The 26,488-nt window shown below is 34.2% G+C and overlaps 1 protein-coding gene across 1 annotated transcript; it reads right to left on the bottom strand.

Moving 5' to 3' along the window:
* Positions 1-1,999: 1,999 nt before the first annotated feature.
* Positions 2,000-26,488, bottom strand: LOC136223043 (DNA polymerase epsilon catalytic subunit A-like). Its single transcript, XM_066010826.1, has 49 exons — positions 26,166-26,488; positions 25,965-26,030; positions 25,812-25,871; positions 25,645-25,740; positions 25,226-25,386; positions 24,948-25,036; positions 24,626-24,843; positions 22,974-23,060; positions 22,759-22,893; positions 22,025-22,147; positions 21,278-21,361; positions 20,783-20,947; positions 20,511-20,687; positions 19,707-19,820; positions 19,507-19,611; positions 18,927-19,045; positions 18,682-18,823; positions 18,515-18,609; positions 18,168-18,273; positions 17,989-18,068; positions 17,719-17,895; positions 17,477-17,564; positions 17,250-17,330; positions 17,017-17,160; positions 16,262-16,357; positions 15,890-16,090; positions 14,951-15,005; positions 14,730-14,872; positions 14,181-14,647; positions 13,676-13,823; positions 13,400-13,597; positions 13,228-13,302; positions 12,024-12,214; positions 11,695-11,878; positions 11,535-11,599; positions 10,511-10,643; positions 10,147-10,248; positions 9,964-10,047; positions 9,703-9,777; positions 9,448-9,507; positions 9,080-9,327; positions 8,948-8,996; positions 8,479-8,639; positions 8,331-8,397; positions 7,496-7,636; positions 6,757-6,927; positions 6,025-6,237; positions 4,913-5,019; positions 2,000-3,058 (listed from the first exon to the last, which is right to left on the bottom strand). The coding sequence occupies exons 1-49, from the start codon at positions 26,325-26,327 to the stop codon at positions 2,692-2,694; spliced, it is 6,675 nt and encodes a 2,224-aa protein (XP_065866898.1). The 5' UTR covers positions 26,328-26,488; the 3' UTR covers positions 2,000-2,691.

Consider the following 26,488-nt stretch of genomic DNA (forward strand, 5'->3'; position numbering starts at 1 on the left):
TGATATTATCGTTAAAATATTAACATTTGCACATTTTTAAAAATATATGTTCTAAATATACGTGTTTTTCTATATTAAATAATTTTATAATATTGTTTTTCAATAATATAATACATATTTTAATTGAATTTATATAATAATTTGTTGATTAATAAATAAAAAATACAAAAATACAAATCCGATTAATCTTTGACTAATTGCCGGTTAATACTCGAAGGTTCTGTCCGGCCGACTAACGCCTTTACAACCTTGATTAGATGTTAACAATGATTGATTTGGATTCATATAGATGCTCTGGTACCAAAATTTAAACTGTGCAGTAGCTGTATGCATGTACATAATACAAACGAAGTAAATTGCCGACTTCTTCTATTGCTTTATTAGAAGATTTTTAATCTTTTATTACACAAAATATTCGAATAGTTTGCTTTGTGTTTTACAATTTTTATATTTTTTTTAGGGATTTAAGTGTCAAATTTGATCCTAACGTTTTTGTTGAAGTGTAGATTTAGTTTTAAAATGGTCCAAATTTGATTCTAATATTTGCAAGCAATATCAATTTTAACTGTATTTTACCGAAAATTTTAAAAAATTGGTTTAACTGCAAAATCAGTTTTTTAAAATTTTCAGTAATTTTATATGCAACGCCTTAGTTCCGAAATGATTCGGAGTCGGTTAACATAAACTGTTATACGTGACTGTGAAATGATTAGGACTAAATTTGTATTTTTATACCTATTTTCTAATTTATAACCTTCAATTAAATAAGAGATAAGGTTAGTGGGAATATTTTCAATTTTGTTCCCACGGTAAAAATACTTTTTTTGATAGAAAATACTGTCGCTAATTTTCATTTACATTTATTTAGAAAATAGTAAAATTTAACTAAACTTTCTATTACAAAAGTAAAATGGGTAAATTACATCCATGGCCACTGAACTTTACCTATTTTCACATTATGGCCATTGAACTTCATTTCTTCCCAGTATGGCCACTGAACTTTACACTTTTTAGTATCGGTGGCCACTCAATTTTAACTACTCAAAATGACCGTTAACGATCGTTAACGACCTCAAAATGAAAATATTCAAGAATTAAAGTTGTTCAGAACGGCATTTACTATGAAACTACATTTTTTATTTTCGAAAATTACATTTTTTGGAGCTTTCTCTCTCTAAAAATTCACTTTCTCTCTCCTAACCAAACAACACCTAAATGACCTCAAAACGAAAATTTTCAAGAATTAAAGTTCCTTAAAATATTATTAACACTTTGGATTTTTTATTTTTAGCCGGTGTTAAAGTGTAAAGTTCAGTGGCCATACGAGGAAGAAAGTTCAATGGTCATAATGTGAAAATGGATAAAGTTCAATGACCATGGGTGTAATTCACACAAAGTAAAAGTGAGCTGCTAAATACCGCCCTCAAATTCCTTTTCACCGCCTCTTTTTGACTTTTTTGCCCTTCTCATAATTTTGATCAAAAACTGAAAATTCTCTCTCCAAAATCATAAACTCGAACAACAATAATTGAAATTATGAAAATAATTGATGTGTAACAATCCGAACCCCGAAAATGGATGATTACGAGTCGGAAACATTAAGATTTACATCTTTTTATCAAAGAACTCATGAAAATAATATATATTTTTCATGACGATTTTGCATTTTTCATCACCAAAAAATAGGAGAATTTTAATTTTTCGCAAAAAAAATTGAATGATTTAGTATTTTTCGTCATTAAAAATTTTACGATTTTGCATATTTCAAAATTTGGCCTAAACGGATGCGGCATACCATCCGTTCCCACCATGGGTCGGGCGATATGCCGCATCCGTTTAGGCTAAATTTTAAATTCTCTCAAAAAAAAAATTCCCAATTTTGACAAAAAAATTATACCAAGAGCAAAATTGTCCAACGGGACGGTGATAAGGAATTTTGGGTGCGGTATATAGCAATATCTTGTAATAAAAAACTAGAGATTATACTGTTGAAGGGAAATTGAACTATTTTCTATTATCCAATGCATTAAGAATCAAAAGTATTTAGTTAAGAGTATTCGTTTACATTCTATTTAGTTAAGAATAAAAAACTAGAGATTATACAACTAAGGAAGTTTTCTATTATAATTTACCTAAACAAAAGTTATATACAACTTAGATAATATACACTCAATGAATGATTTGAGATACATTAAGAATTAGAATTCTCATGAGGTGACGCATCCGTAACATTGTTGACGTGTCAGCTCATAATTAGTTCGGAACCAACTGATTTTGAACAACTACGAAAAATCACCTTCACCTCTTTTTCTTTTTGTCGTTTTCTCCTTTGATTATAGTCTCTCGAGCCTAACCTCAACTTTGTTGACCTGAACCGAGATCATAATAGAATTTGTAGATAAGCATGAGAAACCCGACTAATGAAAAAGGAGGTGCGCACCATATGTATCAACTTCATTGACCTGAACTGAGATCATAATAGAATTTGTCGATGAGCATGAGAAGACCCGACTAATGAAAAAGGAGGTGCATACCATTTCAACTACATATCTCAACTGGACAAGTCAAGATAAAGAAGTCCAAATTATATTTTTGGATTAGAATGATCTCTTGGCCGGTCATTTTCAAACTAACTCGAGCAGCCGAGGAGGCGGGCTGACCGGCCAGACAACCAGCATGAACAAACTACTTCTATTGAGTTGGAACTCCTAAAATCCATGAAGTACACTCTTGAAGGAGTTGAAACTTTTGTCGAACCGCGATGTTCAAGAAAATCTGCATTTTTTTACGGAATTCCGACACATCTTCCTTGCAACTATATGATCCTCCACATCCACATTGTTCTGCTAAGTGTGCAGCTTTGATCTGGTTGCACCTTGTGCACACCAGATCCTGCAAATGATAGAGCCGTTCCCGCTGCCGGACGATTTGAAGAAGCGCATTCTCCATAATTTCTAGGTCGTAAGGTTGGCCACATTGCGGGACAGCACAGCGCCATTCCTGACCCAGTAAAGCCGAGTCACGACACAAGTCTAGATCTTTGCAGTCATTGCAGTAGCTGTTCAAACATATTTGGGAAACAACAGTTACTATTAGAAGTAATCAACAACTTCAGATAAGGAAAGAAGAGCTACATTTACTGTTTTTGCAATGTGTTCCGAAGTGAATCATAGTAATCTATGTTGCACGGAAACTCTTCATTAGCGTTTCGTATCTGTTTCAGTTTCTATTACTGTTTCCGAACTATAATTTTTTAGAAATAAAGTTTTTCGGTGTCCATTTCAGTTTCCGTGCAACATAGATAGTAATTGAATTATTGTGACACTAGAAAAGGAAAACTGGTGTGCTCAAGTTCACCAAAATGGGGTGTTTTTTTCAATTTTGACATCAACATATTGTAGTTTGTAGACATATTCTACAGATCAAGTCCAGTGTTCATAAATTGAATTATCCAAAATCATTTCTGCAAGGCCAGTACCTATATTGCGTGTATACCGAAAACAGAAAATGATATTTGTAAACAATATAGAAAATAGAAAAACAGGAAAAACGTGTAAATAATAAAAATGTATAAATATATCCGTAATATATATTTAATTTATATATATACATTACAAAAAATTGCATGCGAGTCACATATTAGAGGGAAAAAAAGAGATTTTTTTTTATTTTGAAAGTTTGTAGATCTACAAAAGAGATGAAGTACAAATTAGTCGTACGGTGATTGAGGACAGAAAATTTAGTTTCCATTACTAGCTCTTTGAACTTGTCCATAAAAGTAGATTGGTTTTCTGAACTTTGTTAGTGTCTCACCAACTCCCTAAACTTGCTTATTTCGTATCACCAACTCTCTAAACTTGTCCATAAAAGTATATTAGTTCCCTGCATTTTGCAAATATCCCACTAACTTTCTAAACTTGCTTATTCCGTAACAACTAGATACAAAGACCATAATACTAACTCTCAATCATCATCCATTCGGTCACTTAAATTTGCAACACTAACTCATAAGGTAGGAGAAGAGAAAAAATTAACTCTCGAATAGATGAAGATGTATTTTTAGAATTTAGGTTTAATAAGTTTTTGTATTTAGTTGTTACGGAATACACAAGTTTATGGAGCTGGTGAGACACTTGCAAAGTTCAGGGAGTTAATCTATTTTTATGGACAAATTTAGGGAGATGGTCATACGAAATAAGCAAGTTTAGAGAACTGGTGAGACACTAATAAAGTTAAAAGTTCAGAAAGTCAATCTACTTTTATGGACAAGTTGGAGCTATTAATGTATCAGACCATTTAAAATTATGAAAATGTGACCTCAAACATATACTATACAAGTTTCTCAAAAATTTTGAAACTTAAAACACTTTTAAATCAAAAGTTTTCATGCAACATATATGTAGGTGGATGGGTTAAATGTACCGTTCGTCACTGAACATATATGATTTTTTCAAAATGGTCATTGTATTTTAATTTATCTCAATAAAATCACTCAACTGAGTTTTGTCTCAATTAAATCACTCCGACAATTTCAGTATTTAAAAGGCATCAGAATAATGTCATGGCTAACACAGACAGTATGAGTTTTATTTCTGACCAAAACAACACGAGCAGCTACGTGTCGGTTATTTTATTGAAAAAAATTAAATTATGTTTTTTTCCATAAAATTAACCGACATATGGTTGCCAGGTAGCGCATATGTGGATTCCATATGTCGTTTCGATCAGAGAATTGACTTATATTGATGTGTCACTCATGCCATTCTGATCTCTTTTAATCACTGAGTTGAGATAAAACTTAAAGTTAAATGATTTTATTGAGATAAATAGAAATTGAGTGAGCATTATGAGACAACTGAATTTATCAATAAATGTAACTGGTAGGTGGATATGTTTATCACTAATTTCATACCTGCAAATTACATTCGGCAAGACAAAGGAAGGGCAGGGATCATGAAACTGAGCTTCGGGAGCAAACTCGCGCACTTTTACATATTTTAAGAGATTCTTTCTCAACACCTGATAAATAACAGACAAATATTAGAAGACTTTACAACTTAGTTGTTGTCTATTCCGATTAGACCTAAAAGTTAAGCTTTCTGTCAAACGGGAGTTTACTTAAAACTGGAATATTTCGACGACTTATATCAGAAATTCGGGTAAATTACACTGACAGTCACTTAAGTTTGAATATTGTCCCGGCAAGGTCGTAAAAGTAAACTTGATTTCAATAAAATAACTCACTTTTACATTTTATATCAATAAACTCACTTTGAATATTTTCAGGCAAATTCTCACTTAGTCAATTAAACTATACCACGTAAACACCACGTGTATTAACTTAATGCCACATGGCACCCATTTACTAGGTTAGTTTTGTTTACTGTGGTAAATAAATGTTGGAAGGTAAAAGAAAATGGGTGCCACATGACAGTAAATAAATAGCACTTACGTTATTGTTGAATCGACTAAGCGTCCTAGTCAACAATTTTCAGCGAGAATTTGGACCGAAAACATTTAGAATTATTCTATTGATACAAAATACAAAGATAGTTATTTTATTGATACAAAATATACTTTTGCCATCCTATCGAGATATTGTGGAAACTCAAGTTACCTGATGAAATTTAATTCGGAATAGGATTCGAGCCGATCCGAATTTTGACCTATTCATGCTCGTCAAAAAATTGACGAGTTCGAACTCAATTCGTGAGCTGTTCACGAGTTTTGCTCGCGAGCAGCTCGTTAATTACTTCACATGTTCATAAACCTATACCTATAACGTAGTGCTCAAACTCGGCTCGTTTATAAATAGAGTCGAATACTGTCAACCTTTTTTCAAGCCGAATCATAAGCGGCTAGACTCATTTACCGCACTACTCCAGAACCACTTAACAGAAAGCGATTCTCCTTTAATTTAAAGTCACTTTATCCATGGACATATGAGTCGAGATAAATTTGCATTATTTGCTAATTCAGTTTGAACATCTAGAGCTTAATACTTCAATTCAGTTAGAGTAGTACCAGAACTTCGTGCTGCACATTATGGTCAAGGAAAAGAACAGTACAGACATCCGTAATGAACTTTAGCGCAGGATCCCTTTTACCAATATCATCAGCAAATTGTGAGAAACTGGACGAAGTTTGTTGATCAGTGTCGGACTTGTTTTTTCCTTTCATATGACGAACAGTATCACGAACAATCCCTAAAAGTTTGTCTGTGAAATAAGTGCCGATCTGCATGTCCCAATCAACGTTTTTTAGAATTTATTCACAAGAAGGAATAAAAAAGTATACCTATGTTACATGGACATAGAAACTGAAATGGAAACCGGAAAACATATATGTAAAAAATATATAGGAAATTAGAACATGGGGAAACGTATAAATAATAAAAATACATGAATATATCTATAATTTTTAAAACGATAAGAATGTACTTTTTGATCTTTGTTTATATATACATTAAAAAAGAACTAGATACAAGTCGCATAATAGAGGGAAAAGAGACTTTTTCATTTTGAAAGCTTGTATAAGAGGATCTAGAAAATATTAAGGATTTAATGAATATATAATTAGAATTAATCTAGTTCTCAAAATATATTTATTAATGACTTTCCTTTTTTAAAAAATTAAGGAAACATTTCACAAGTTTTGGTTTCCGAAACAGATGCAAAAACATGAAACGCTTTAAAATCAAATTTTCCGTGGAACGTAGAGTTATACCAATTGAGGACAATAAATAATCAGTAATACCTGCCCTTGAAGATATTTCACCATGTGTGTATCATATGTCTCAGCAGCTGCAATTGTGATTGATGGAGTACATGAGGTGACATCCTGAGAAGATGCTCCATTTGCACCATGCTTTTGTGCATATTCCCACGGAATAAACATGAATTCTGAGACGATTAACACGAAATGATCCTGCCAAAATCTATATTTAGCAAACGGAACCAGAAAATGCAACGGGTAGAGAAAAAAAAAGTACCATTTATCAAATTGGAATATGAGAAAGATCCATAGACCAACAAAAAAGGTTAAAGACTGTTGTTATAGGATAGACCAATAATTTTATAGGATAGAACAAAAATAAATCTTGGGTTTCGCACATTTGTAAAGATGTCCTAGTGGTATAAAAGTTTGTTAAATTTGGGTCGGAGATTTCCTCCATTTGCAAAGATAGATTTTTTCACCATAAAGTTAGTAAACAAGAGGAATTTAAGTCATTAAAAAAATCTGATTTAAAATGTTTATATGTTAGGATTCAATGGGATGAAAATACGGCTGGAATTTTGTTTTGAAAATTTGCCACAGGTAAATTTAGATGGTTTTAGTGAAAAAACTTTTCTACTCAAATGGAGAAAACCTTATACCTGTATTTGAGACTTTTAAACTTCAGGAATTTCTTTTCAAATGCTTAAAACCACAATTAATTTATATGCTTTTCCCTAATTTTATTCCTCGAGATTTCTTTGTTGGAGAGAAAACCTACCTGGAGTTGCTTGGGTAGGTATTCAGCGATATTCCAGCTTGAGACAATGTCCACTTGTGATTGCTGTCTTTGGGAATTATCCTCATGAAATTCATTTTGCGATATGTCATCTGCTCTGGCCGGAATTCCACCGTAGTTGTACTAAAACGGAGCAAGTAATTGACCATAAGTTATCAAAAATGCCAATGTGACATTAATGATAGGTAAAAACAAAGGAATGTAATTATCTGTCATTTCAAACAATAACTGATGGGCGCTGCTAGGATATAAAAATTGAAATGCGATTTGAACTATCCAATAAACCAGTCTGGATACTCTATATAACAATGTGTAGAATTCAGCAAAATACAATGGAACATTACATGTTACATGCATCAATGAAGGAAGATATGTACGTGTTTATAAGACATAACTCCCAAATTGCATAAAATGTCATAGTAGTTAATCAAAATATATTGAAATCCTGAGGGTTGAAGTAATTCAACAATTTCTTTTCAAGTTCTAAACATCATGGTAAAAAACTCCAAATTAACTAAGTAAATTTCATGGAAGCCATTCCATACATTTTAAATGCAATTCTCCGATTTATTCTTCATTTTTTGTACTCTCTATATGCACTTATAATTGTTCATCAATGATTATTGTCTTTTGCAGGAATGAGACGAAAGACAAGAAAGGAAAAGGATGCTATAACATGTCATTTAAAGCCCAAGCGAGACAAATAATGGAAAAAATTATGAAATAGAAGACATGAAAATGACTTCAGATCATACCATATATATGTTGCTTTTTAAGAATAAAGGAAAGCTGGAAGTGGAATGAAGAGTGAACAAACCTGATCCATGAAAAGCAAGGAATGCCAAAACTGCACCGGCTCAAGTTCAATCCACTCGAACAGCTCCCTACAATCAGCATAGACAGAGAATTACACGAAAAGACAACGAAGGAAGATTTTATCTACAAGCTCCTTAGCCAAGTCAAACCTTGTTTGCAATGTTTTGAGCAAGCTATCACAGTAAGTTTTTGCTGTGGATAGACTAAACTTTCCCGTGTCAATAATAACCTTCGAAAAATTTGCAAATACGATTGTGGAACCTAATTTACGAAATTCAGCCAACAGCAAAGCAAACACCTTTTGCATGACCTACGAATGAAACAATCAGGTATATGTCAACCAACTGATACAGCAAAATGAAGGAACAAAATAACATACAAAAAGGAACTGTATATTTGCAAGTGCTTTTATAATTATAGGAGTGGCAAGCAGAGCAGCGAGGGCATTTCCCTTTTTATAACCATAAATGCAAATTTTAGGATGGAGGCGAGGATATTTAATCAAGAGCGAGAGGGAAAAAGAAAAGACGGTGTTGAAGTAGAGAAGACTTGCAGCTGACTGCCTTAAGCCCACATTCATTAATGACAAAAAAGTTCCTTCTATTCCAGAGCATATACCTTGTGGAGTATGCGATGAAGAGCTGGGTCATGAAGCTTTGATTGAGGGCTGCAATATAAAAGAGTAAGCACTAAGCAGAAATATTCGAGTCAAAATGAATAATCAAATGTAACAAGCTATAACACTACAACCTGCAAAGCCATCTATAAAGATGTTGCAGCAATCCATCAGCGAAGACATTTCCTGAAGTAACTGCATCTGAAAGACACCTCTGGATCAGCTGTTTCAGGACACGCAATGCAGGTGCAGATGAGGTAGCATCATCATCGTAATTGTGTGGACCAGAATTCATGTCCTGCTCAAATCCCAACAAAGAACCACCTTCCATTTCATTGATTTGGTTGCTTTTTAACAGAGCATTTACAGCCAGGTGATGAATCTGTATTAGAACAATTTAACCATGCTTAAACAAAATTGAATTCATTACATTTTTCAACGTCGCAAAAAATGAAAGAGGAAAGAAGAAAGAAAAGAAGCGAAAAAAATATACTTTCCACACCTTTAACTCCACAGTAACTTTTCTATATGCTCCAGGGTATATAAGAATACATTGATTGACCTATTTTGAAATATCCGTTAGCAAAATTCAGAAAGAAGAACAACACAGACACTAGATATTATTACAAAGAAAATTATGACAGTGATAAATTAGTGCAAATTATTTCACCTTCTTTGAAACAGGCACAGAACAAATAAAAGAAAGAATGTCAGGGCATCAATAGTTTAGAAGTTGAGTATCGATTAAAAAACTAACCTCATCTGCGAAACATGTAGATTCTTCACTAACGCCTCCTAGATCAGGAACACCGTCATCAGATACCCAAAGCAGCTGCAAGAATAAAAAAAATTAACTTGAGATGAAAATAAACAGATACTCACACAAAAGACAAGCTCTTTAAGAAATGGACTCAGAGCTTCTGCAGACTTCATTTATTTGTTAGCAACGGAAAAATAACTACAAGGTAAGGGAATCTTCATAATTAACTGTGAGTTAATTATTCTTCTATTTAACTACCTGTTGGTGATCACGCAATGCTCTTGAGATGAAAACATCTGCTGTAAATATACGCCAGTCAAGTTCAATATTTCCCAGAGGTACCTGTCCCAGAAAATATGTTATTCATGCATGCATAAACAAAAAGAAATCCATTAACAGGAAGAATAAATAAATAAATAAATAAATAAGCCAAAAAATTACGTGGGCATATCTAGATAGAGATATCCTTTCATTCAGCCACTGACACGAAGCAGCAGAACGTTGCATTCCAATTTTCGCTGCCACTTGCTGCCACCCCAGTACCTACATAATATAGGCCATTAGAAGTAAGCTCTAGAGAGTGTAATTAAGCTATATCTGAGAGTAACTTACTCTTTAGTTTATATATATTACATACCGGATAGAAATCAATTAAGCTCTAGGACTTTATGTTATTACACGTATTTATATTTGTCATGATATGTTGGTTTTGGTATGTAGAAAAAACAAAAAATATTCTGAAGTTGGGCATACATGTCAACTAAAGTCTGCACCTAAAGCTGTAATTAATTTATTAACTTATTACCTGATACTGACTGTCACGAGCATTGAAAGGTATGTTTACGCAGGGGAAATTATCAAGAGCTTGTATGCCTGACTTCATCAGATGAGCATTTGGGCACTCAATGACAGCAATAGTAGGTCCATGATGTTTATCTCTGTCAACAAAGAAAAATAGTTTATACAAGCATGGCTTGACTGGTAAAAATGAATATCAGCAACATTAGCCAGAAGAGTGAAACAATTGACATTTAGTCTGAATTGAAAGCTGCAGATGGAATAAGAAGGAGAACCTAACAAGTTTGAAACAGAAAAGTCACTGCTATGTAAATCACCATACCACAAGCATGGACATATCATCACCTACGCATCTTGAGTTCATAAGAAATAGACACTAGTTAAGGTTGTTGTCTGTTTTACACTTTTACTTCATTGACTGGTCTTTTGTTTTAAACATACAAAAGAAAGAATAGAAGAATAAAATTGGATGCTAAGGTATCCTCTTATTCTAACCAGCATACAACTAAAAACACCCTATAAACACGAGAAGAAAAGGGACCAAAAGTAGCACATTTAATCAAGCCAAATGACCTCTAAAGATACTCATTAGGACTGCAAAAGATACAACTTCTCCAACAGCAGATCAAAGAAAAAAATCTGGTAGTTTGACTACTTGTCATCTTGCTCCAACTCAATAATCCATAAGACTGCATAAAGTATAATTATAGTAATTTGAGCATATTTTCTGCATCGAACTCTCTTCAAATTAAACCAATAAAGGTCAACTTTTGGCAAAACCCTACTCAAAGACTGTTGAGTGGTTATTACAGAACTTTGTACAAACTGATAAATGTCTCTATGAAACCTGGACAATCCCTTTTCAAAGCCATGTTGAACAGTCACAGTATAACCCTCTACACTATGTTCCTCAATGATGTCACAATTATCATAAAGCCAAAAGTAGCCTTGGTAGATTTTTTATTTTGCTGTAATATTAAATTTCAGTACCAAGAAATGTTTAGACAAAGAGAATCAAAATAATATAAAACCTGAGTTCACTTATTGTTCCTTGTAAAATCCTCTCAGCATCCTTGACATGAGCAACATATTCCACCTGAAATTACGAGTGTCATAACAAAAACAAGGTAACAGCTATTGCAATATAAGAGAGGTCAAAAACATATTCAAGGCTGCTAACTGAAGAAGTACCTTGAAAATGGCACTGCTATTAGGAGATGGTTGTTCAATAGATAAGGCACGGCAAGCTTCGCGAAATTGTCTTTCAAGAAAAGATGGTGATAAGTCCTTATTTTGATAAGGATTGACCACCACAACACATACAGTTCCCAAAAAAGTCATATACAAAACAAAAATTCCACGTCCTTCAGAGAGGCTGTAATCAGTAGTAAAAATAATCTATGAGAAGAAGCACTTGCCTTCAGCATAAGAAGAACAATGGAGGTTAGAACATGATTTTCAACAGTTCTTGGACTGTTAAGAAAAAGTGAATCAACATCCATATATAGTGAAGGAATTACCTATGATAGAGGTAAAAGAAGGGGATTGATTGGCCCAAATAAGAACATTCAGCTGTTGTCTTCATCTGCAGTTCACCAAGGCTCCAGCCATCCTGTGCATTCCGTTTCTTAGCTGTTTTATCCACTTTACATACGCAACCAATCTGGAGAATGGCATTGAACTCTAATGGCAACTTTGTTTCATATATACCCTGATAAAAATTTAATCTAATTAATCCAAATTCAAAAGACCAGAAAGAATACTGCAAGTAAAAAGTACCAGTAAAAATTTAAACTTCAATCTTATAAATCTGTTTTTATTTCCACTAAAATCAGTACATTCTAAGAAGAGCTCAAAATAAATGAGAAACATTTGAACATAAGCTAAAATAATTAGTACAAAGAGAAGAATTTATTACTAGACCACTAATAGCAGAATTAACAATTTGAGATGCAAATGAATCAACAAACATGTGATGATAGCAATTATTACAATCAGAGCATATTGTGCCTTACCTGAGAAGCATCCCAATGTCACACAGGAATTATGTGTACAAATGCTGAAAGAATTATGTTATAGAGAAGAATCTAGTCATCGATCTTAAGGTCAAAAACATAAGTAAATGTCCATGTGTGACATAATTCCTGCTAACATTGAGATGCTTCAACTTTTAAATTCCAAGAAATTAAGAATTGTTCGAAAGAACATGTAAGAGTATGGATGTATGTAACATCACAAGACTTTCTTCTTGGAAGAAATGTGAAATGCTCAATCAATCAAGGGTTTAACTATACACTTGGCACTCTAATAATGCATCCATGTAAAATAGAAGTTGCATTGCCGCATCATAAGAGCATACTAATTGATAAATAGGAGAATCGTGGCACTGGACGCATGTTTCACCATCTAACGTCCCTTAATGAATTGGCAGCAGGACTAACTTTATTTTGTTCCACATCAAAGAGTCACCCGACCTCGAAGTGCTTGGCGCATGAATAAGAATCATTCAAGGAATCATGGCATAGTATATATAAATGTATAATGCACTCTAAACTAGGAAAGAACTAAACAGGATATTCTATATCCATATGATTAAGCAATACAACTGTAAAACTAAACATTCTGTAGCAATTTTGTTTCACATTAAAGAGTCATCCTGCCTCAAAGTACTTGGTTCATGAATAAGAAGAACCATTTTAAACCTTAGAATAGGTATATGCTAACCTCAACTTCTGGATCTGCAAGAAGAGCCGCAAGTTTTTTGCTTTCTTGTCTAAATTTATCTTCGTCTATGGTAACCTATAGTTAAATAATAGCCAAAAGAAAAAAATAAAATACCGAATAAAGAAAATCAAACACTAGATAATAACCAAAAGAACTGCAACACTTGAGATACCTCGACTAGGTCATAGATTTGCCTTCCGCGAGGTAGAGTCTTGTTCACACGCCTTCCAGGAAATTTTTCCGTTATAGGTGCTTTAGAGTTGAGATAAAAAACTCTTGGAACTGTTATAGGAATCTTAAACATAATTCCTTCAACAACTACCCAAGCAAAAAATTGTCCAACATGTGAAATTGGAAGCAGCTGGATTATCTGTACCATAAAAGAGGAATTAAGGAGCAATAAAACAATTAAAGCACCCAAATCGCTTAACAACAGAAAAATCAATACCTGCCAATGGCATCGTGTTAAAGCTATTTCATGTGACGTAAAATATGAACCAACACCATTTCGATGCTGATTTTTTTTACGATTTATCAGACTTCCTAATGGCTCAAAAGCACCATCAGCACGACTTGAGTTCCTCAAGTTACCCAACCTACCAAAGATGACAAGAACATATTGATTAACACCATCGACTACAATAAATATGTGCCTGATAAAGCAATTGCACAATGATAGACAGGAAGGTAAGGAAAAAGATAGAGTGGATGAACATGTCACAAAATTATAGCAGGAAAGTACAACAGCAAGTGGATGCTGACAATAACATATCTGAACTCATATGCTGTTGGCATCTTTGGATGTAAATATTTGAATTACTTTTCTCAAATGTAAGGAAGAAGAAGAATCACAATGGGGAAAGGAGAAATGGGCTAATAACCAAACCTCAATTTGCAAAGGCACAAAATAAGCATTCGATGTGTATTATATATAAATAAATAAATAAGCATACTTTTGCCTCTTCCTCCTATCCAGAGTATCTTTCCACTTTCTCTTCTTTAGTTCAAGCCACCCCTGATAATCTACATTTTTGTCAATATTTTCAGCAATAGATTTAGTATTTTGTTGCAACAAGGAAGATGGTTCATGCAAACTTTGACCATCATCTTGCTGTTGTAAGGAATCCATTTTACTTGTTGCCTTGGTTGAATGTTTTGCATTGTTAATTTCATAACAACGAACAATTGGTCTGGGCCCATATACAGAACTGCTTTTATTTTGGAAGTCTTCCAAATCTTCAACATTCTCCCCATCCATCATATGGTTAGAAGTCGTAGCATCATTATTTCTCAATGAATCTTCCTTGCTGGATTTCTTGAAGATATCAACTAATTTTCTTTGACGAAATTTATCCTCCTTTTCTCTGACCTTTTTGTGCAGCCAGTCTGGATGAAGCACCCTGGGGACAGGGTTAGTAACCTGCAAAAGGCACAAGTTATTTCCATTAGGCTACAAGAGGATAGACCCATTAGCATTTGATCTGATAAAAATGAAGTATAACCTTCTGCATTGCAGCAGGGATAGTAATAATTTTTTGAATTGCTGAGCTCAGCCGCTGCTTGTAATAGGACCAGTCAATGATGGATCGAATAGCTACATCTGTGGAAGTCTTGAACCATTTTCGTAAGTAGAACTTCTTCAATTCTGTAAAATAAAAAGTATTTTTAGCATATTGATTTGTAAAGAAAAAGAAAGATTGAATGAAAACAGATACGTGAGTACCAGCATCAGTTTCAAATATTGCAACAGGAACGGCACGCTCACTAACAGGTGTTCCCTGCACATATTATTATTACAATAATCTTAGTAACATCATACAGCTAAAGTACAAGAATAACATAATATTAGACATATTGGACCACCAATTAAAGACATTAAAGGAGATCGACAAAGAAAGGGCAAAGGACAATATTATCGATCACTTGGTCAAAGAGACTCTGGTACCATGTCATGTAACCAATCGAACTAAAAGCTTAAGCTGATAGTTAAAGGGCCAATTCATATTAATATCTGAGAGATAGTAATGTAAAAGAGATCGGGCTTATCTCATTTTTAAACTGATTACTATCTACATGACTGTAATTCTTATCCGAAACTAATTGATTCTATCATGCATCTTTTTCAAATGTAGCAGAGAATCTACAAATATGAAAACAATATATATAGAGAAGGATATTAGAAGTAAAAAAAAAAAAAAAAAAACTCAATCACAAACCTACTGATTGTCAACAGTTAACGTCCAATGTCACATTTGGCAAAATTATAAAAATTTGCGGTTATCAACATGGTGTCTTTACAAATAACTTTCCTATTTTCCCATTAATAACTTAGTAATAAATTGGCAAATCAATATAACCAATCTACAGCACAAAGGCTTTGAATAAGGCGCTCATATTGGGGACTAAACAACTGACAAGCAGTTGCAACTTGTCAACCTAAGCGGATAAAGACCAAGTCTATGATATGAGAGTTTCTTCTAGTAGTTCTACAATATAATCCATCTTTATACCACTATTCTAAATATCAGTGATGACAGGACTACAAACCTTCTATGATGTAAAACCATTTTGAGCTAGTGGAACACAGCAAATACTCGGCCATGCATTTACCATTCACTATATATATATATATATATATATATATATAGAAAAAGAAACATACCCTGGGTTCACTTGCTACTATATATTGACAGCGTAGTCCTTTATCTTTAACCATTGCGTCACCGAGAAAATCTGCTAGACGCCTTGCAGTAGTAACTGCACATGACTTTTGTTGGCCGTAGTCCACCAAGGACTTGCTCATTGTACTTGACTCAGATATGAAATCAAGCAACTCACTGTCAGCAATATCCTTTCCTTGATTCTGAGATAAGAATGTTCATAAAAAAAGTTTCACTCTTCAACATTCATGCACTCATAAACAACCTTGAGTTTGAAAAAAGATGTACATAGGAAAAAAAGGTCTCAAGGCAACCCAGAGTTTGTCTAAAAGGATAATTTAATAGTTCAACAACCACGTGTAATTTGCACATACATCAAGAAGATCAAGCCATCGGTTGGCCACAGCAGCTACAGCTGAATAACATTCCTCCAAGGTTGAACCATCCAAAAACTTGTCAAAAAGTTCAGCCTGCCAAAGAAAAAGTGCAGATTGTGCATATAAAGATGATACACACATCCAAAATGGATAAACTTATAGTGTGGCAGGAATTGTAGATTCAAGATGATTGCACTGTAGTGAAGGCACGACATAGAGCAATTTAGTTATTTTCTTATGCTAGAAACACTTTTTTATATCAGAAAAGACCACGTCAAATTCAACACCTTAAATTATCCAGCTCATGCAGAAAAGCTCTGAACCAACAATCACATATATAACAATGTTTTGTAGATTTTTGAAGTGATAATCCATCACAGGGTTCTGCCAATATTCAGCCCAGAAACAGAAAAATTATCAGAATTAGGATACATTAAGAGGACATTACTAGATAGCTATATATATATATATAAAGTTAAATATTCAGTAGATGACCTGTTTCCTTGAATAGGTCATGCAATTATACTTTTCTTAGTTTCCTTGTGCTATCTGACCAAAATCTCTCTATATGAAATCATATTTTACCGGACTTGGATGCAATAAGCAAATCGTACCACTGCACTTTACTCAAAAAAACTTGCTTTTGCACCAATCTTTTAAACTAATGGAGCACAAGACAGCTAAATGTTTACAAATAAAAAATGCATACCCTTTAGGAAAACACATATGACGAAAAATACTAAAAAAGGTACCTGAAAAACTTTGATGAGCTTCAGCTCACCTCTACGTTTGATTTCAAAACCTTTAAGTTCCGCAAGGGTTCCATCATCATTGAAAACAGCATATCGCTTCTTAATCAAAATTCCTTCCTCCTTGGAGGCAGGAATAATCATTGCCTACATGATAAACAAAAGTAAATAAAAAAAAAGTTATACCATTAAGCAAAAAGTTGCAGTTTTATGAACAATGTATTGTTTTATGTTACCTTGTATGGGCCATCCACTTCAAATTCAATTGAACATTCACTGTGAGATGTATATGTCTTATTTACAGGATCTACAAGTGTCTGTTTCAGAAAGAAAGCTAGAATTAACAATCATTAATAATTGGTTGCAAGGGAAAAGGAGCGATAAAATCTCAAATGCCAACTGTACATCATAACATCTTGATGTGAGGTTGAAAATTCTAGATCAATAAAAAGTTCCAACTGACCTGATATTGTTCATTTGTATTATTTCTTGCAACATCAACATTGAGCATAACACAGGGATATGATATTGTTAGCTTTTTCTTCAAGTCCCTGAAACATATATATTCCAAATGAAGGTTAACATATACTTTTTATTCCAAGACTTTAAGGTAGCATAATCTACAAATGGAACAACAGGAGTACACAAAAAAAAAGATTCAGTTTCATGATACAAAAATATAACAACATGAAGACAGTATCTTACTTTGTTTTAAATGTAAAGTTCTCTGGAAAAGATCCAGGCAGCACGCACCAAATACCGTCCGTGTCCAACTCAAGTGGTTTTCCAATTTTTTCAACCAGCAAGCGAGCATTCTGAATTATTTTTGCTCCCGTATATGTAACCACACCAGCCATTTCCATAGAGTACCATCTTGCACCTCTGGTAAAGAAAAATGCAACATCATCAATTTGAATAAGACAACAGCCAAAATCATGCTGCTATGAATCAGAAAAACGAAAGCAGCCAACTCACTTGCGCATGACATATCCATAGAAGGAATTAAGAATACATTTATGTGCAAGTTGCAATGAATCATAAAGCACAACCATGTCCTGCAAACAAATAAGCAAAAGCAAATTGTATACGAAAGAAGTTTCATAATCATGATAACATTTCTTTCATGGTATTCAAGAAACAAATAACTTACATACCTGTGCTTCCTGGATCTTAATGGAATTTCCACTAGCCTTGGCTTCTGACAACTTCCCCTTCCAAACTTTGTTAAGTCCCTTGTATTCATACCTCCTATCGCGAAAGCTTGAACATGATTGAATCAAAAGGTTTTAGTATAACAGCAACATAAAACAATAAACTAATATCCATTTATTATTTAATCTCTGGTATATCATATGCAAGTTCTGCTACCAATTAGGTTTCGCATTAGCAGTAAACGGCAAAAATAATAATCACAAAGAGGGTACAACAAACAGATTAAAATGATTATAAAGAAGAAAATCAGTTCAGTTGAACTATGCCATAACATATAAAAATTGCATACCTGCGAACTGTGTCGACATAAAATGGATTTTCACGCATGCAAATCCCTGCTTCTCGAACTTCAGTGACAGGTTTATCAATTACACGTTTATATGCCTAAAAGATATGCCAGAACTTAGTACGATAGGCATGCTTAAGCAAATATTTGAAATCAAGATAGAAACATGCCTTCTGACAGTATTTCTTTAGACGCTCTTTCAGTTTCAATTGTTGCTCCAACTGAGGAAGGTCAAGAAAAGATTTTGACAGCTGACCATCAGTGCCATCAACAAATTCAGACTCAATTTGCTTCTTTAAGTGATAATAATCGCTGAAATTGATCAATGACAAGTTCATGCAAAATTATTGACTATATGTCCACAACTGCTACAGAAGAAGAAAACCAGAGGAAGATAATGGGTATAAAGGAGAACCTTCTCTTCGCCATAAAGATCTCTCCACGCCAAACCCATTCTAGCTTTCGGAGACAAGTTTTATCAGGACGGTTGAAGTCACATGCAGTACAAATCTCCTCTGTAACTATAGACGGGGGCTGGAATTGGAAAACAAAAAATTATATAATAAAGGACCCTTTTCAAGATGCAGACTGGAAACCAACAATATAAAAATGGGGCTTCTATCAGACAATATAATATAATGAGAAAACTATAACAACATGCTACAATTATTTGTCAATATCCTAACTTCAAAATTATACATGTAGCGTAATTAGCCACAAAACCCCTACTTCACTCCTAAAATCTTGGCAAAGATAAGCCTTCCCCAGAGAAATTCTATGTTTAACTAAGCAGCATCACATATACAACAGTAGCCTCGCTGTCTTTTGGCTCTCTTTATTTCTACAAAATTCTAGCATCAATGTAATGAAAAATAGCTGTCTTTTGGGTATTTAGGTCAAGATTTGATTGCACTGTGTAAAATTACAACATAAAAGCAAAATTGAACTGTTATAAAAGATCCAGTATTGATAAAGCAGCTTACTAGTCATTGTACCTGAAGCCTGTTTGTAAGAATAATGTTTGGATACATTGCAGCCACATCTAGATGATAAATGAGAGGGCACTCTTCACGTACAGGTTCATCTCTCAGCTTCAGAAGCTGCATGAGCAAAAGTAGAAAAATACAATTTTTTTTTGTTTTTGTATTATTCTCAGAACCACATTCTAGAACAATTGGAAAAAAAGTGTTGATACCTTTTCCATAATAGCATCCTTCACTTCATCATAATTAGCAACTATGTCCAAGTCCATCTTACCCTCTACTCTAATAGCATATTGAAGATCGCGATCAAGATTATTGATCAGTTGCTGGAAATCAAAATGTTCTCATTAGTAAAATAGAAGTTATAACATTACTATTATTTTATACTGAAAGAAAGTCTCATTCTATATGTGGGTGTTATAGAATATTAATCCAACAACAACCCTACCAACTGTCCCCCCTAGGGACTCAAAAACGTTGGCAAGAAATTGATCAGTGCAGCTGATTACTTTTCATTTTCTAATTAGAAAACTTATTTAACTAAAAAGCAAATTCCAGTTTTCTATTTTCTATTTTCTTAGAAAACCTTTCAGAAAAACAGCTACTACTCTCCACAACTAAACAAGCCCTATATTTCCTGGGGCTTTGGAAAGATATCCAATGTGGAAGAACTATATAGCCGCTTGCCAACATAGAAAGAAAACCCAAGTTTCTTCCATGGTCCGAAATGGTAATCTGTCTCCATAGCAGTTTTAGATTCATCCATAATCTTTGCATGAGGTGGGAGCATCCTAGGAAGGGTCGATAACTGGTTTCTGTGAAAGGTTGGTGTTCAAGGCTATTATAGCATAAGAGGTGGATATGTAAACCTGCCAGTGGTTCATAGATGACTATGAGCTACCAAATAGTTTTAGCATCAGAAGCAATGAATTGGAATTAAACATATATGCATGGATTTACATATAAAAGTTTCCAGTTCAGGAACTTGTACCATTTGCTCAAATGGAACAACTTACATCATACGCAGACGGATTAAGATTGAAGCTAGTAGGCAGATCAGATCTGAAGACACCACTTTCAAGGCACTCCACATGGCCACCAATGTACGTCTCACTCTCAAGAAGGTGATTCCTATAGAACTTCTCCGAGTCAGATTGGTGTTTGTTAGGGCAGATAACATTAGCCTTGTATGCCTACAGAAAATGTGTGAATAAAGTTAAGAAAAGGAAAGGAAAAAACACAACAAAGAAGGACCAATATTCCCACATAAATATGCACAAGAGCTAACCTGCACCATAAGAAGCATTTCACATAGTGTTCCACTGCCTTTACGTAGAACCTCATCAGGTGACATGGGAATAATAGTTGCCAGAGAGAAAATGAATGGATGTACGTAGGTCATATACAAATAATAAGTTGAGACAGCATCAGAAACTGAATATGAGGCCATTGTCTGTTGCAACATTTTCAGAAACAAAAACAGTGTAAGGAGTGATTTAGTGCAAAGAGCGCATAAAGCAATTTCAATTTAAAATATTATATATATATATATATATATATAGGACTAAATTCTAACTGCTGGCAAAGAAGTATATTCAACTAAGCATTGATCTTAAATTGGTAGCATTCAGCTATATGGATATTTTTCCTTCATTTTTCCATAATGAAAAAATGTACAGAGTAAAATGTGGGACAGCTCATTTTTTAAGTGAAAGGATTATGAAAATAGAAAACTCCTTTTAACCTGCGCTATTTGGAAGCACTGCACTTTGCTGACTCATACCTGAGGATTTTCTTTTGCAAAGCGAACCATGTCTTCTGGATTGACCTCTAATGGATCATAACCCAACTTTGCCTTGGTAACAGCCTGACTTATGATCAAGAAAAGAAAAATGGGTTAAATCAATAAGAAAAAAATAAAGCTTAATTGCAAGTTGAGAATAACACAAATAATGGAAAAGGCAAGTACTTCATCGAATCCCTATACAGCATAGGAGGTACGTTATCCTTGTATGAAATTGCATTAAATTCATGCAATTTGCCATTTTTTCTATTAGAGGATTTTGCGTAACATATAGATACCATGAGACATCATTCCATCTAAAAATCTCCATTCACCTAAAAAATGTACAAGAAAATTCTTGCCAGGTAAACAAACAAAAAATTAATGACCATTTTATTCTTTCAAAAACTTCCTGGATTTGAAATTTTGGGTAAAAAGGAGTCACAAAAAGTGCAAATACTCCCTAAGTTCAAAGCAACGAAATCAATACATTACAAGGACAGAAAACCAAGGACTTATATTGTCTAGAGTTGTATCTAGGATCTAAAGTAAAAGAGTAATGCAACGGCGTGACACTTAGTACTATTTCCATCTGATTTATTAAAGAGCATCAACAAAGAAAGAAGTCTAAAAAGCCAAAAACTGCATGTTTAATAGCACAAAACCAATCGAACTTTAATAATTAGATTAACCAGTAACATAAACTAAGCTGATGAAAAAGGATGATCCCCCAGTGTGTAGTTGCACCTTAAGACCTTGGCTCCCCTGAGGGAGATAACTATCACGTTTGACCCAAGCAAAACAATCCAAATGGCAAGCAAATTTAGCACGGCACTCCCCCTGATTCTTGTCACATGAAAATCCAACCTCCTGAATAGAAAAAAATAAAGCCATTAGTTAAACATACAATATATGTTTCGAACACCATGAATTGATTATCAATGAGAATGGAGAACTCTAAATATCTTTTTTTATCCAAAACATGTAAGTTGCCAGTCTGAAACAAGTCAGCAGTTTAAATCTCACAAAAAAAGCTCATCATATATAAGATGCAATCTTCAAATTAACTTGAACTCTTTGTTTCCTCCGACCAAAAATGAAAAGCCCGCTACACTTCCATTCCAGCAATTGATGAAAGGGAAAATAAACCATGCACCATCAAGGAAATAATTTCAAAATACTGCATAAAATATAAGGCTTTCCTCATTTCCTTTCCCCAGCCTACTTACTTCCAATAAACAAAATATAAATGGAGAACAGTAGAATTTGAATGTCTACAAGCATATCAGTAATATTCATAACATGCGGATAATAGTCATTCACTACAAATATTTACATAATCAAAATGACTAGTCAAGAGGGATTAAAAACTAAAACAGATAACAAGTTGATATGTATTTATTTGATAGCCTTCAAGTTGTCACATTTTATTAACATAAGCTATAAGTACAAACAAGTAAATGCACAAATAGGAAGCATACATCACTCATCTTGAGCCCATGATAAGCTGCTCTTGTTTCGAGAAATGGCCAGTCAAAAAAATCACCATTGTATGTAACATAAATACCAGGTTTAACTTCTTGCATGTGAGCAAACCACTTTTTAAGAAGTTCAACCTGCAAGTAAGCAGAAAATTTTAAGCCAACAGAATCATGTATCAGCATCCCAATTTTACTAGATTGGTGAATTTCAATACCTCATTTTGTACATTGGTCACCTTGAAGTACCCTTCAAATTCCGGTTTTGGAGTGTACTCTAAATCTTCTATATCTTCACCTACACACTGAAAGAGCAATAACTTTGATTAATATCTAAAGAGAGGTCAAGGTTTAAATAAAGATGAAAAATTGAACAAGAGATAAAGACAGATGAAGTTGAATTTTACTTCAGGAATATAAGTATTTGTATCCTTTTATATCATAGTAGAAACACCTCAGACCTCCTTAAAATATCAAGCAACATGAAGTATTAACCTAATATGCATCATTTTCTCTTTTCTCATTACCTCTTGAATGTCCTCGAGGATATACCTATTTCAGCATAAGTCACTGCAATTAATGAATTGCCTAAGGCTGCTATAGGGCTGGTAGGGTCAGTGTGTCTCCTTGATTGAAGGAGAACATTGTATATACATGTGCATTGGTAAAATATATTTATGTAGGCTCTTAATCTACATGGTATCCCATGGATTTATCTCTATTTCCATGGTCTATAACATGGTATCAGAGCCTTGTTTTGGCTTCTGTTTTGGGTTTCTCGATTGAGATTCCAGAATTTGTTTTCTGCCTTGTGAGCAGAATTTCTGGGTTTGTGTTTTTGGGCTGTTTTTTCAGCATTACTGTCTGCCTTGTGAGCAGAGTCTGGTTTCACCTCAACGGATTGTCGTCGAACCTCTTCCGTCGCCGTTGCCTCTCTGTTTTCGACATGTCAGTCCGGTTAGTTTGCCGGTGAATCTCCTTTTGTGCAATTACATTGCTGCCAGCCTCTTGTGTGTTGCTTCGAATGAGTTTTGCTTGTCCGTTTCCGACAAAGCTTGATGTTCCTCTGTCGTCTCTCCTGTCCGATTTGTGCTTCTAGGTTGTGTCTCGCAAATTATGTTTTATATATCCAAAGCATCTTAAGTTTCTTGTTTTGAGTTGTATTGTCTTTAAGACTATATTATAAGGATCTATAGCAAGCTGAACATGATTAAAATCCATGATTCAGCTTGAGGGTTAATGAATTGCCTAAGGCTGATATAGGGCTGCTGGTAGGGTCAGTTTGTCTCCTTGATTGAAGGAGAACATTGTGTATATATGTGCATTGCTCTTAAGTAAAATATATTCATGTAGGCTCTAAATCTACATGGTATCCCATGGATTTCTCTCTATTTCCATGGTCTATAACACTTGCCAAAAGCATGTCTCAAATTTCATTGCCTTTCCATATTGTATCTAAATGCACTTTGTAACAGCTTAATACACTTTAAAATCTTCTCTATGATGCTCAGCTTGCAAACACATCAGCATGCTGCATAAATTGCATATGATCTACTGAATAAAGGAACAATCAATTGAAGCAACTAAACATGATCATCCTTTTCATTAAGAGATGAAAAGGGATAAAACAATATTCAAAAGGAACAATTTGAAAACTAAATGTACAAAATATAGCATACCACCGCACAACATTTAATCTGTCTACTTAATGGATAAAGTGAGATATAAGATATTACATTTGAGACGGATGTATTAAAAACCAACGTACAACATATTTATCATAGCAACAAGAAATGCCATAAGATAATACATACATACATATATATATATATATATATATATATATATATATATATATATATATAGTTACCTCTCTATTAATAATTAAGAACCCATGTCCATCAACCATGTATGAAATCATCATTACTGAATCATAATCAGCATCTGGAAACTTCAGAGGAAGTTTGGTAGTTTCGATATCAAATGCACATATGCGAACTTCAGCACGCTGCAGAAGATCAGTCCTCTTTTCAAGCTTAACACCGTTACTGGACACACTAACATCGTACCACTGCCCACATCGGATATCTGAGTGGCATCGAATTATAGGTTGTCACATAATAGTTAAGAAGTTCATTTAACTTGAAAAGAAATAACATAACAAAAATAGACAGAATTGCATAACAAATCACCGTTGTCAATGGCAAAGCGGACATGATATGGAACATCATATTCCCGAAGATCAATTATACAATCAAGAAAATCTTGAGGTCTTTGTTCTCTGCTTGTCGAATACCAAATACCATAAGAAACGTATTGGCAATAACTAAATGTAAAATGCAAGTCAAGGTTCAAGATGAATGTGAAGTGCAAAGCATGTGACAAAAAAAAAAGTTTCTTATTAGAACTTTAAGCCAAATGATGGGACTTCCAAGAATATGGAATGTATATTCAGAAGAGCAAGCATTACCTTCTCCCTGTTAATATGGATTCGTATGCTTCTGCAGTTTCAAATTTTGCTTGGTTTCTCTCAACAACATGCGACAGATCTCTCTTCACGTCCATCAGTTGTTGGACGGTTGAGAACGATATTTTCAAATATCTTTTTTGTAAACCGGACAAATGGTTTTTCTGTCAATAATTAGATAAAGCAATCAGTAGATACAAACATACACCAAATAATGCAACAGGTGGAATATCAAAAGCACTGGAAGAATATCAATTCATGCTGACATTCAATAAAATTAGAGAAGCATTTTGTGGGCATTGGAGATTTAGAGGAGAGAAAACATCTAAGAGCCCAAACTTGAAAAAGGAAAAATTCCTCCAAGGCTCAAACGATACAACTAGAGGACTAAACCTAGTGAAAAACAAGATAAAGTGACTCACAAGATCTAGGTCCTCCTTCTCTACAATCTCAATATCTGCAATTTGACTTTCGAAGCGTCTACGCAAATAGGCCTCAACATCCATTTCCATTTTTTCCTGTATTAGGTACATCACGTAGGATTAGCAACTAAAAGAACTATGTGAAAAACAACAAATAGTTGCTCTACCTTTGTGGCGGCATAAAAATAAGGGCGGAATTTGAACTTCGACTTGAAAGCAGAACCATCCTGCAATTCAATTGAAACGACTCTTTTATAGTTAATTTGATATATCAATGCAATACAACCAAAACATACATTTTTTTACTAAGAGGAACTCACTTGAGAAACAAAATAGAGATCAACGCAACTATGCGATGTGCCTGTTTCTTGATCCTCCCAAGATGACTGCAATTTGACCCAAAAAAAACATAAATCAATTGGATTCCTCCGAGACTAAGAAACCAGATAAAACGCAAGAAATTCAAGATGAGCTCAACAAATTGGGGCTGTATCGGATATGCGAAAATGGATTCCACTTACGGGAGCATAACTAAGAAGCCAACCAAGGCGTTTTTCGCCCTCGGTGAAGAGATCAAAACCGAACTTAGCATCGAGCTCCTCTTCAGCGCTGCGAATCAGCTTCTGCTTCTTCGAACTCCGGCCAAAATCCTTGCGGCCCCATCTCCGGCCACCGGCGTTCATTGTGTGAGTTTCCGGTAGATTCTCACTTTAAGGGGCATAAAATATGAGAGAAAATGGCGAGGTGTGAGTAGGTTTAGGAAGAAGGGGAAGTGCAGAGAGACACGAGTCTTGTGATCTGATTCTGCTTGTACTTCCCCGCGCGACTAAGCAAATGGACGGAG

Source organism: Euphorbia lathyris, chromosome 3 (genome assembly GCF_963576675.1).
Source record: "Euphorbia lathyris chromosome 3, ddEupLath1.1, whole genome shotgun sequence".
Taxonomy (NCBI): Eukaryota; Viridiplantae; Streptophyta; class Magnoliopsida; order Malpighiales; family Euphorbiaceae; genus Euphorbia; species Euphorbia lathyris.